Source organism: Anabrus simplex, chromosome 1 (genome assembly GCF_040414725.1).
Source record: "Anabrus simplex isolate iqAnaSimp1 chromosome 1, ASM4041472v1, whole genome shotgun sequence".
In the NCBI taxonomy this organism is placed as follows: Eukaryota; Metazoa; Arthropoda; class Insecta; order Orthoptera; family Tettigoniidae; genus Anabrus; species Anabrus simplex.
The window spans coordinates 1,068,025,286-1,068,039,040 of NC_090265.1; the positions used below are offsets into that span (position 1 = coordinate 1,068,025,286).

Genomic DNA, 13,755 nt, shown 5'->3' on the forward strand with positions numbered 1-13,755 from the left:
GAACTTCTTATGCCAAAAGTGATTCCAATTATGTGGGAAATGACAGTCACAGCTGCTCACCGTGTATCGGACCGCGAGGACCTGACATCGATGACCATTACATGTACAGTGAATAACTTTGTGCCATGCTTCATGAGTGAATTACAGCACACACATCATATTGATATCAAATTATTCAGAATTAAATGTTCTTTCTTTCACGTCTAAGAGTAAAGAAGGAAGACGCAATAATGTCTGATTCTGTCATTGAAAACCATTATTTATTTAATTAAATTTTTTTTTCAAAATTTAATAATTTTTTTTGGCTTTCATCATCATCATCATCATCATCATCAGTTTTCCACTCCAGTTGCCCGGGTGTGGTTTACGTGCTCTTTTCACTTCTGTCTGTTCATGTACCACTCTACTCTCAAGACGACATCCCAGCTGACTCCTCTTGTTCCTATGTCCTCTTTCACTTGGTCCAGCCATCTCTTCCTAGGTCTTCCTACCGGTCGTTTTCCGGCCACGACTGTGTGTAGCCATTGTTTTGCTGTCCTTCTTTCGTTTGACATGGCCAAACCATTTCAAACGGGCCCTTGTCAAATTTTCCTTCAGGGATGGGTACACACCAGCTTCCTCCCTTATTTTTTCATTCCTTACCCTGTCCCTTTTTGTCTTTTGTACCATAGTTCGTAGGAACTTCATTTCTGCGGCTTGTAGTTTGCTATCCACTTGTTGGGTTGTTGTGCAGGTTTCTAGGCCATATGTTATTATGGGGGTGAAGTATCATTGGAATAGAATCTGCTTTGATCTTAAGGGAACTTGTTCGTTCCAGAGGAGGTTCCGAACTTGATGGTAAAACTGAGCTGATTTCTGAATGCGGTTGTTAATCTCATGCTGTATTCTGTTATCACTTGAAATGATGCACCCAAGATATTTATATTGGTCTACTGTTTCCAGCTGTGTACCTTCCAGCATTATTTTTCCTTTCTTATTCTGCCTGTTGACAGACATAGTAACAGTTTTCGATTTATTTATTGTTAATCCGTGTGCTTTCAAATGTTCATTCCAGGTGTTCAGCCTGTATTGGACTTCCTTCTCTGTATTTCCCCAAATTACTACATCATCTGCAAATGCAAATGCATTGATGTCCATATTGTTCTTCTGCTTAATTTCTTTCATGACTTCATCCATGACAGTGATAAAAAGTAAGGATGAAAGGATACTGCCTTGTTGCACTCCTTTAGTGGTTTAGAACCAATCAGAATTACCGTTTCCTATCTGTATGCAACTGCAGCAGTCTTCATAAAGCATTTTAACTTCCTGGATAAGCCCTTTGGGTACATTTTTCTTTTTTAAGCATTCCCATATAGTCTTCCTTGGAACACTATCAAATGCTTTTTCGAGATCCAAAAACACTAGTGTTAAGCCTTTGCCCTTCTCCCAATGCTTTTCTAACAGTATTCTAAGTGCAAATATGAGATCGGTAGCTGATCGGAGTTCTCTGAATCCATATTGTTCTTCCTGTAGTTGTGGTTCCATTAATTTCCTTAGCCTTTTTCCAAGTATTTTCTCAAATATCAAACCATGAGACAATAAAGTGATCCTTCTATAATTGCTACATTTCTTCCGGCTTCCTTTTTTGAAGAGAGGTATTATTATTCCCTTTTCTCAATCATCTGGGACTTTCCTATCCTTCCATATTGCATTAATTACTCTATGAAGCCGCTGTATTCCTACTGCACCAGTTGCTTTGATCATATCTGCACTGACTTCATCAAATCCTGTTGATCTTTCTTTGGGCATACTATTAAGGGCCGTCTCTACTTCCTTCCATGTTGGCGGGCTCTCTTCGTCAGGCTCATCATTGCAGCTTAAACTGACCTGCGTGGTTACATCATTGGAGCCTTTCCCAGTACTGTTGTATAAATTATCAAAATAGGATTTCATGATCTTCCTTATTTCTGTCTCTTCCCTAACTATGTTACCATCTGGTTCTTCTATTGCTGTTGTGTATTCATTGTCTCTTCTTATATTTCGTATTGTTCGGTAAAGTAGTTTAGAATTAGCTTTGCTGTCTTGCTCTACTTTATCTGTGAAATCAGTCCAAGCTTTCTGTTTTTCTTCGGCCACAATTTTCTTTACTCGTAGCTTCTGATCTCTGTATTTCTGCTGCAGTTTACTCTAGATTCATTTCCTTTGACTTCCTTTTTGCATTTCTTTGTCTCTGGTTTTCCTGGTTTCATTTTTTGCTTTCACAGCAATCTTCACCCGATCGTTCCACCAAGGAGTTTCTTTTGCCTTCATTTTGCTATTAGTTTTACCACAAACTTCTACTGCAGCTCCGACAAGGCTTTCTTTGAATCTAGTCCACTCAATGTTGCCTTCTTGTAATGCATCTAATGGTAATTTATTGGTCACTTTTTTGTGTATTCAACTTGTTTCTCTGCCTTCTTTAGCTCCCATGTCTTGATTTTTGGTTTCCTGTATTTCTGAGGTCTATAAATTTCAATGTGCTTTATTGTTGCGAGGAGAAGTCCGTGGTCACTGTCCAGGCTTTCACTTGGTATAACTCTGACATCACATATGGTCTTTCCTGCTTCAATGTCTGATATAAAATAATCTATCAGAGTTTTAGTATCTCTCCAATCCAAATGTATCTTGTTAGTTTATGACTTAGCTGCTTCTGAAACCAATAACAATACATCCTACAGTTGGGCCCACGAGAGCTGAAGTCCGACATTTGAGCGGCGAAAGCAGTAACTACGAAGTAAGCTGCGTTGTCATAGTTACTTCAATCTGCAGCATACCACTCTTTCATACAGGCTGAATATTTAATTAACTATGTTGGCCTAATGCAATTCAATAAACTTTGACCCGTTCCTAAGCTTGTGTTAATAATCCCGGCATTTATGACAGAACACGTCATTGCCAATAAATACGAGATTTCATATTCACTAACCTGACAATAACCCCAACAAATGTATATATCAAATAGAGAATAGAACTGTACAACTAGCCGTTGATTAACTAACAACAACAACAACAACAACAACAACAACAACAACAACAACAACAACAACAACAACAACAACAACAACAAAACAACGAAAATAATATTCAGGAAACAAACGTGTCAATAATTACATAAACCAGCAACAACTAACGCAGCTAACACAGTACTACTACGAATAATATCACAAAAGCGACTGAGAGCAAGCCAACGCAGGTGGCGATAGCGTTCCTAAATGTGGCATCTCTGTTATTGTTGCCATAGCAACAGCCCATTTTCGAGCAGCGTTAGTGAACTTTTTCTCGCCAGTGGCGCTAAACGTCAGACTTCAACTCTCGTGGGCCCTACTGTAGGTATATTCATTTCTGAAATGCTCATAGTTTCCTGTATTAGTGTGATTTATTTTATTTTTGTGTGTGTTAAACTGTTTAAGTGTTGATTTTTTGTAATTTGGGTTGGAAAATCACAGAAATTAGTTTGAGTGTCTTCAAGCAAACTCCTGCATATAGGCTGAGTGCCAAAGGGTTAATAATACTAATACTAAATGGATGTACATCACAAGTAATAATAATAATAATAATAATAATAATAATAATAATAATAATAATAATAATAATCACAATTGTAAAATAATATTAATAATAATAATCATAAGGAGCCTCCGTGGCTCAGACGGCAGCGCGTCGGCCTCTCACCGCTGGATACCGTGGTTCAAATCCCGGTCACTCCATGTGAGCTTTGTGCTGGACAAAGCGGAGGCGGGACAGGTTTTTCTCCAGGTACTCCGGTTTTCCCTGTCATCTTTCATTCCAGCAACACTCTCCATTATCATTTCATAGCATCTATCAGTCATTAATAATCACCTTGGGAGTGGCGACCCCATTGTAATACTAGCCTATATATGTTTCATTCATTACATTCCTGACCCGGTCTAAGACTGGAAAACAGGTTGTAGGTTTTCATTTTCAATAATAATCATAATTGTAATAATAATAATTCAAGCTCGATACTTGTATTATTTACCCATGGGTGAGAGAATATTGTTTTCAAGTTATATCTGTTTATCACACTTACGTCACCCCTTTATTCGAGACCGATTTAAATAAAAGTGCTAGGGAACTTGCCCCATGCAATGTAGATTGTTTTTGTAAAAGGTTCATGGAATTTGGTTTTAAAAAATGTGGGAGATAGACAAGCTTAAGTACCCTAGTGTAAACAGCAACAAATAAATTTTTAAAAACAATTAATATAAAATTAGTGTAAAATAAGTTTAAAAATCTGTTAGGTTTGATAATGAAAAAACCCCCAAAAATTTACATTGATTATTATTTTTTGAAAATAATTCTAACATATATGACCACCTTAATTTGTGCTCCACATTCTCATGTGCAACAGTCAAGTTTTTAAAACATTTTTACATTCACTGATTCAGTAACTTCAGTGTTGTAAAATTATAATATTAACACAAGTGATTTTAATGGTTTACTGTTTAAATATATATTGATTTAAGGTGGGCAGTATGTTTAATACATATTTCTTATGCCCACACTCGCTGGTTATGTTTTGTAAGTTGGCAATGTTATAGTGCTCATTATTCTCTCCTGTGTGAGAGTGTACTACTGACCACTGTCTGCCCACACAGCATATTCTATTTCAATCTGCTATGCATGCTTTGCGTATAAGTGAAACTCATCTGCCTTGGGTGCTGTACTTTTCTCATAACTGCATTGTGTATATTGTTTCTACTGTATTACTGTACTTGTGTTTTCTCAATATAGTTCATTTATATCAACTGCTGTTTTGTAATGTGTCATGTAATCCTATCCATACCTCCTGGTAGTATTACTGGTCCTCTGGAAATCAAACATTGGCCCTGCTTTTTCACCAGGGCATATGGCAAGTAAGAGAGAAGTAATGCTTCCCTTAAAAAATAAAAAAAGCAGTCTTGGTCCAGCTGGTAATACATTGCAAGGGCACCTTTCCAGGGTTACGGGATAAGATGGTTAACGGTTTTAACGAGGGAAGGGGGCGTACCACTTCAATGGCAAAGTGGAAGAACTATCTTTACCAGCAGCATCTGTACTTCAGTACAGCCTCCGTGGTTCAGGTGGCTGCGCGTCAACCTCACACTACTGGTTACTATGGTTCGAATCCCGGTAACTCCATGCAAAATTTGTGCTGGACAAAGCGGAGGTGGGACAGGTTTTTCTCCGGGTACTCCGGTTTTCCCTGTCATCATTCATTCCAGCAACACTTGCCAATATCATTTCATTTCATCTGTCAGTCATTAATCATTGCCCCAGAAGAGTGCAACAGGCTTCCGCAGCCAGCACAATTCCTATCTGTGCCACTAGATGGGGGCTTCATACATTCCATTCCTGACCCAGTAAAAACTGGAAACAGGCTGTGAATTTTCATCTGTACTTCAGTAGCTGTAAAAGGCGTACTCTAGAGGAGTGGCCTGATTCATCACCTGGCAGTAGGTATAAAATGCACCTGCTGCCTCATATACGAAGCAGGGGCTATTAAAGATCGAGGGAATTCACTCCAACAAAAAAGGTGTAGTGAATCAGCAGAAGAGGTAAAAGTTGCTACAAAAGGGAACAAAGCCTTGCAAAGAACAGGAAACAAAAACTGTGACCAATTCTTCTTATGCCTTTAGAACAAATGACGACTCATTGGAGCCCCAAGCTAAACAAGGGGACCATGTATATGTGCGCATAGTACTTAAAAGGTTAAATATGTTTCTTTTGTTTTGTACCTAAACATTTAATAATTGTGAGGGGCTATCTTTTGCTCTTCCTCAATTTCACGATCAAAGAACTTTTCCATTTTATTCAAGAATTTTATCTCTTTTTGTTTGGGAATGTTTATCTTCATTACAAGATGAATGAAATTCTATTAAGGAAATTTCAGGATATCTAACAATCATCATAAATTTACCCCTATCTGCAAAGAAAATTTGTGCATACTTACATTGATCAATATTGTCTCGTCCCATGACAGTGAAGGCCAAGAACAACATATCTCTGTATAGGGAATGACTTCGATTCACTCCCCTTCTCTTCAGGTTATGACGTTCAGCAGCAAGTTTCATCAGTGGTTTCAGTAAGTCATTATCTCGGATTCCCATAATGACACGATTCATTACACTGAAATGTACCACATATGCATAACATTATACTGAAAAAATTAAAGAAACATAAAAAAGCTGCTAGATTTTAAAAATCTATCCTAATGGCTTTTTTTGTTACACTTTACAACTGACAGAAAACATCAAAACTAATAATAGCAAAATATTATTAATATAGCATTACAGAAAATTTACTCAACACAAAACAACAGTGTACATCTGAAAACACTGCAAACTGTAACCACAAATACTAATGTACTTCAAAATTACCTTTGAAATATTCTTTCTGAATGAAAGGTCTCAAGTATCCACATAAACATCCTAGCTGTATTCTTTGGCTTTCTTGACCGGTAATAAAAGCATCACTCTCAGAGAAGTTCTGTTGACCACCAGTGTCAAGTTTAATAGGACAAACATATTAGTGGCATCAAATGTGTCTTCTAAAATGCTCTCTCTATTTTTACCTAAAATTAGCCTCTGAAGCATTCACTGTAACAAAGCCCGGCTCCTTGGGTGAATAGTCAGCGTAGTCGCCTTTGGTTCAGAGGGCCCTGGGTTTGATTTCAAGTCGAGTTGGAGATTTTAAATGTAAATGGTTAATTCCTCTGTTTCAGGGAGTGGGTGTTCGTACTGTCCCCAACATTCTTGCAACTCACACAACACTATCCTCCACTACAATAACATGCAGTTTACCATACAAGTCAGATGTCAACCATGCTCGTTAGAGGGTCTGTCTTATAAGGGCTTCACCAGGCTAGCAATAGCCACACAAAATTTAAAAAACCAAACAAACTTGTAATCATAACAGAAAGTCGCGTGACAGCTATGGTATAGCCAAGTTGAGGCACAAGCACTAGTAACACCACTTATATTATTTCAAACAAAATATCCTACTAAACGAACTAAGAAGCAAGGACATATTTCCATGATGTTAGTGTCTCTACACCAGTGATTCTCAAACTGTGGTACATGTACCCCCGCACACGTTTTCCGGGGTTATGGGAATGATTCTTATTGAGAAACTGGCAAAATGACAAAAGAAACAAACGTTGCAAACAGTTTCTGAGGTATACAACATGAACTCTTATCTTTGATTATCTGAGGAACATATTAATATCTGACGCAGCACTACAATAGTACTGCATGTCTACTACACTATTACAGGTTTACCATCGGCTTTGCTGCATTGGGGGATTCTGCAATTTTACCTTAAAACATGACTCTGCAAATCATTCTCAATAATGGAAGTTGATGATTATTTCGGATTTCAAGAAGCTAACCGCAATACGTTTGTGACTGTTAATGTTGCAACATTCATTCTTCTTCAACTTAAATAATATTTCTGTTCTATTATTAATCTTTTCTTTTCAATATTAATTACAATTTTAACTGCAGTAGATATAAATGCTATAAAATATACACTGCTAAGAATATCAATGGCTTCAATCTATTTTAAATAGGTAATAGATTTATTATTCTTTTTAATATTTCTTCTAATATTTGTAAGAACACAACAATGTAATGTATGGCATTATTTTATTTCCTTGCTTGCAAATCGAAGCAGTCTAGCCATGATTTGTTAACTGAGTGGTTGAAAATACAGATGTGAGTTTAGAATTATAATTTGTGTGTTTGTTTGTGTACTTTTCTCACATCAACCAAAATGAAATGGTTAATGGTGCAACCCAATAAAAAGCAAAGACTTGTAGCAAAGTCAGGCTACTTCTGATGAAGACAAAGATCGTGAAAAAGTTGCAGAGCGGCCAGAAACAAAATCCTTTTCTCATAGGAGTACGTGTTCTGAACAGAAATCTCAACATAAGGTCAGAAAGTATCATTCTGCGTACTTATCTTTAGGATTTCGTTATGGAGGAAGCGAGTCAAAACCACAACCCCTTTGTGTTGTTTGCCACGAGACCCTTTTGAACAATTCAATGAAGCCATCTAAATTAAAAAGACATGTTCATACAAAACACAAGAACCTGAAGAATAAGTCGCTTGATTTTTTAAAAGAAAGGAAGCTCATCCAAAGTATGGTGAAAACAGACTGCCTCATTTAAATCAGTGAATATGAAGAGTCTTGAAGTGTCATTCAAAATAAGCTTAAGATGACCAGTTGTATTTACTGCATGCAGCTAAAGACATGGTGTCAAGTGTTATTGTTGGAAAACGGCAAATCAGCTGGGTATCATTCCCTTGTCCATCGACACTGTTCCTCGCAGAATCTTAAGTATGGCTCAATTTTTAAAAGAACATCTCATAACCCAGATCAAGTCCACAAAATACTTTGCTATACAGCTGGATGAAAGTACAGATTGCACAAAATGATAGCATTTGTTAGGTATATTGATTCTACCTCTGCAATGGCAGAAAATAGGCTTTTCTGCAAGGAGTTTCCAGAACAAATAACAGCACAAAACTTATTTGACACTTCTCACTGTTTTCTAAGGCAGCATGGTGTTGACTGGGAAAAAGTATGTTGGTGTGCGTGCCAACAGTGCAAATTTCACAAAATCAAAAGCAGCCAATTCTAGATTGTTTGTAATCTTATGTGAAGAAATAGGGAGTGAACATAAGCATCTTGTCTTCTTCAGGGTCTCCCATATAAACTAAGACCAAACGCACGGTGTCTGTACTCTGCACTATGGCAGTTGCCTCACCTGAACTTACGTGGTGTGTATACAATCTTACATGAAATCTTACCTCATAAAACATGCTGGAAGTGTTGTCCCTCCGGTGTTATATAGGCACTGTATTTGGTATCTACATTCTGGCTGATGCGAGTGAGCTCTATCACTGTAATGTTTCTGATTTCATTTGTAATGTTTTCTTTCAGTTCGTCCAATGTGTGAAGATTTGTTCGATATACTTTTTCTTTTAATTTATCCCACAAGTAAAAGTCACACACTGTTAGATCTGGAGAATGAGGGGGAAACAGACCAGCACTAATCACTCTGTCTGCAAACACCTCCAAGATTGTAAGAAGGAAATCTTCTGCTGTAGAGCAGGGGCTGAATCTTATTGAAACAACCCACATGATTTTTCTTCTTCTGTTAACTGATGGAAGAATGGCATCAAAATGCCATCTTGGTACCCCTCTGTATTTACTCTCGCCTCAAAAAATATAGCTTGGTGAGAAACAGCTGATGCCAGATATTTCCTTTCTCACCAAGCTGCTCTCTTTTAAATATGTATATAAGCTTGTAATATCTCAACTGTTCAATTGGATATTGTAAATTTACTGTATAGTTACCCTGTCAACCTGTAATCGTTCAACCAACGGCAGTAATTAGTGTCATGAACATTGACGCCAGATACTTTATACCCTTTCTCCCCTAACTGTTTAAATGTAAATATATGTATAAACTTTATAACTTACTATAATTTTCTAATGAATAGCGTAAATTATTCTTCGGACCACCACTGCTGGACTTTGCTAAAATACCCAGTGATTTTACACATTGGTGCCGACTACTGTGTCTATAAACTTATATTGTCTAACTGTATCACCACTGAACATGTTTTTCATTTTTGCTTAACTTTCCCATTGTAATGTATCTTAATGTTTACAATTTAATTACTAATCAGGTACCTGATTTATGCCTTGAGGAGGTACTATGACTGATGATGCCCTCAATGAAGGGCGAAACATGTCTCAAATGGATTTAATAATAAATTCCTAAGTGTTAAAAAATTTATAATGTATTGAATAGGTGACACAATAAACCCTTTAGCATCCTACATCCTTGGTTAATGTTGAAAATGATTTCTTCTCAATTTTGCTAATAATTTTATCCATAAATTGCCTATTGAACCTGTTGCTTTTTGCCATAAAATAAATAGTATCCAATTTATTTTTATGATCTACTTCTGACATGGATACATTATAAGCTCTGTAAATCATACTGTAAAAGGAGGCAAACTTATGTGCTGCCGGGTGTACAGAATTTTGTCTAATTATGTTCGTCGTTTAAGTGGGTTTCCTGAATATTTTAAACCTACGTTTATTAGAGTCATTAATAATTGTAATGTCAAGAAAATTTAATGCTTTATTATTTTCACTTTCGAAAGAAAATTTAATCTGTGAATCCATACTGTTTAATTGTTCTAATACCTCGTCTCCATTAGTAATGCTATGATCAATTATAGTAAACGTATCATCTACGTATCTCAACCAGCTTATTATTCTTTTAATGTTGTTGATTTTATTATTTTCAAGAAAATCCATATAAATTTCCACCATAATTCCCAAAGCTGGAGCCCCCATAGGAAGACCTTCCTGTTTATATGCTTGGCCAGTGAAGGTAAAGTAATTATTAGCAGTGACGAACTCCAAAATATTAATAAAATCAGCTATTTCTTGCCTACTCAAATTATTGTATTTAAGTAGATTATTCTTTACAAGATTTATCGTTTTTGATACTGGAATATTTGAGAACATATTTTTGACGCGTCAAATGAATACATCTTACGGTTCGATGGCATGTTTTAATCTTTAATATGATCACAAAATTCTTTGGAATTCTTAACAGACATGTTACCCTCAAATCTATAATGTTTTTTTTTTAATGCGTATAAATCTAGACGTCTTATCTATAGGGCTATTAATTAATGATATTGATAAAAAATGCTACCTGATTTATCTTAATTAGATATCGCTTGAAAATCAATATAACTTTTCGAGGAGTTAATCAATAAATTCTTTTCACGAAGGCGCGCGAGTAATACTTTAACTTACGCCTCTCCCCTTACATCAAACTCCCCTCAACCTTCCCTCACAGTCAGTCCTCAACGACCTTCGAGGACGTCACTCAGTTAGCTTTAGCACTTGAGGTGGAGTGGTCGACGTAGGACGGGCAAGGAGGTGAGTGACCGGATGGGCACTTAGTTCACATTTTAATTGAATTTATTCTTTGTTCATTCATATTTTTCTTTTCCCTTTTTAGGCCCCTATTGTCAACATATAATCAAGTTCAACGTGCATCATCAGTATAACTCCACCTTCTAATCAAGAAAGCTATTTTAATGTGGCATTACCATCACACTGTTTTATGTAAATATGCATACAATTTTATTCGAACAGCCACTCACGTTGTTTTATAATTGGACAATTCATTGTTTTTAACAACAATTTAATCTGTGATTTTAACTGGACTTCATGCTTCATATCATGTTCATGCTGCACCATCTTAACATTCAAGATTGACAAGACGCCATCACGCCGCGTCACAGGATCCAAAGACTTTTTATTTACTTATTTCAATGTGTCCTCACCTTATTTTTTATGATGATGATGATGATGCTTGTTGTTTAGAGGGGCCTAACATCAAGGTCATCGGCCCCCAGTTTATTTTTAATGTTTTGTATTTGTGACTGAAGATGTCACATAAGAGGATGAAACATGTATCACGAGTATAATCTAATGTAGTCTCTTTAACCTTTTAAGTGCTGAGTTACCAGTTGAGTGTTGGTACCTCAGTGCTGAGTTTTTCATTCGTATGTAAAAAAAAAAAAAAAATGTAGAAGCCTCAATTTTTAACTTATCAGTGGGGTGATTAGCTTAAAATGTTTATAAATATTGGTTGTTTATAAATTTACATGCAAATGGAAAACCCTTCACTTATGTTCAATATTATTCTGAGAGAAAACAAAACTACACTTATGTGCCCATGGGTGCATAATCTTTATACAAAGTAAAGCGCCCAAAATAATATTATTTCCTAAAATCTGTACGCAACTAATACATGTAACTTCTTAGAAGTATATAAGTTGATATTTTAAAATACTTTCCAAACCTGGAATGTGGTGATAGTTAAATGTTTTCTACTGGTTGTTTGTGATGCCAATTTGTTCAACTATCTGCACCAACTCCACTAGCACAAAAGTTTCTATGAAATCAATGATTTTCGGGTTGCCATCAAACACTACTTGGCCCTCAGAGCCCGTCACAATTACTTGAAAGTCTGGTGAAGAAAAGTAATCTGTCCGCCATAAAATTAGTGATAATATAGCTTTTGTACTCACCGTGTTTTTCTTTCGTTTAGAAGGAGGTTCTGTTTCTCTCTCACATGCAATATTTTCGGCACTCTCTCTATCACTCTCACTTTCAAAATCGCTTAACAATTCCTTAAAATGATCATCTCCATCATCACTTTCCACTGTGGTTAATATCTGAAAGATTCTGTGATCCGAAATAACATAGCTGAAAGAGCATCTAAATTGTTGTTCCACCATGTTTGTTTACATCACAGATGAACTCCACAGACATCTACAAAAAGCTCTGTAAGTTAATTGCCGAAGCTATAATCTCTGATCAGTTAGTTCTACATAATGCCCAACAGATGGCAGAACATGTCAGATATCAAATTCGCACTCGAAAGTGAACCAGGAAACTATAAAAAATTTAAATTCTCGCGCACCGTCTATAGACGAGCATAGCACTGGTGGACCGGACGCGTCATCCCGTCTATACATGGGCGTAGCACTCATCGGGTTAATAAAGACAATTACAGTATTGTAAAAGTGGAATTATAAATTCAAATTTTCACAAGTTGATACTTTGACAATACGGGCTCTAATATGAAATTTATAACGTGCAATACTGGAACGGTTGACAATTCTTTTGTTTGTATTCTCTTTTTATTTTACTTGGGATCCTGAATTTTTAAGAGAAAATCTACATAATACCTAGAAATGCAGCTGGGTCAGATTTGACCCATCCGTGATAGCGATATATGCATTTGTACAACTTTGCGTTTTGTGTGTGTTTTGTTTCTTCCAGCTTTCTCAATAATCACCCTCTGTGTCAGGACTGGGTAACTATGCATTCCAGCTGTGCAGGAGGAGAAGCAGCCTTTGATATCTTGTTATATTATTCATATCTGAATACGACTGTTGACAGAAAACTTCCTCATTGCTTGGTGAAATATAGTATCAATGTGCAACATTTATAGCAAGTTGTGGTAGTAACAAGGCTGTTTATTATGGCCGTGCATAGACTAATGAAAGAGCAAGATATTATTGACACCCTAGATGACATTTCGGACCATATATTGGAGGGTGAGCCTTTGAACGTTACGTATAATTAAAAAATATATCAAATTTTAGATACTGCCACAGATAGTAAAGTTTTATTTTTAGATGGTACGACGTGGGTGGTTGGTGTAGTGAATGTCATTATAGTTGGTAGACATTCACACCACAATGTGTTCAAAGATCACCAAGGCGCCACTCCCTTTGTAAAACACTATGTGAATGAGACTTGCATCAGTGCTTGGTGACTGATGATCACTGACAAAATGCTGATATGTACTGTGATATCTATGGTGCCATAGGAGCAAAGAGTTTAGAAATGGATTGGTTATGGTCAGTGAAGTTGAGTGCCCCTTTTGTAAAGGCGATGACAGCATGCGACAGATTCAGGGCAATAAAGCAATTTTCGAGATATGATGCTGAATCTACAAGATCCAAAAAGACAAAAATAAATTTGATTTGGTATAATTTCATTGCAAATGCACAATGTAGCTAAATACCAGTGTTATATATAATTATTGATGAGCAGCTCTTTTCTTCTAAATAACGATGCAGCTCAAAACCTGATAAATAAAGACAGAACTATGTTGAAGTA

General features: G+C 36.4%; 1 protein-coding gene across 6 annotated transcripts in view; it reads right to left on the reverse strand.

The window, feature by feature from the left end:
* The window catches only part of Crag (DENN domain-containing protein Crag), a 579,187-nt gene that overhangs the window by 76,018 nt on the left and 489,414 nt on the right, over nucleotides 1-13,755 (reverse strand). For all 6 annotated transcript variants that reach the window (XM_068225395.1, XM_068225392.1, XM_068225393.1 and 3 more), the window contains one exon: nucleotides 5,972-6,147. In XM_068225395.1, the coding sequence (XP_068081496.1) occupies nucleotides 5,972-6,147 (176 nt within the window). The remainder of the gene's footprint in view (nucleotides 1-5,971; nucleotides 6,148-13,755) is intronic.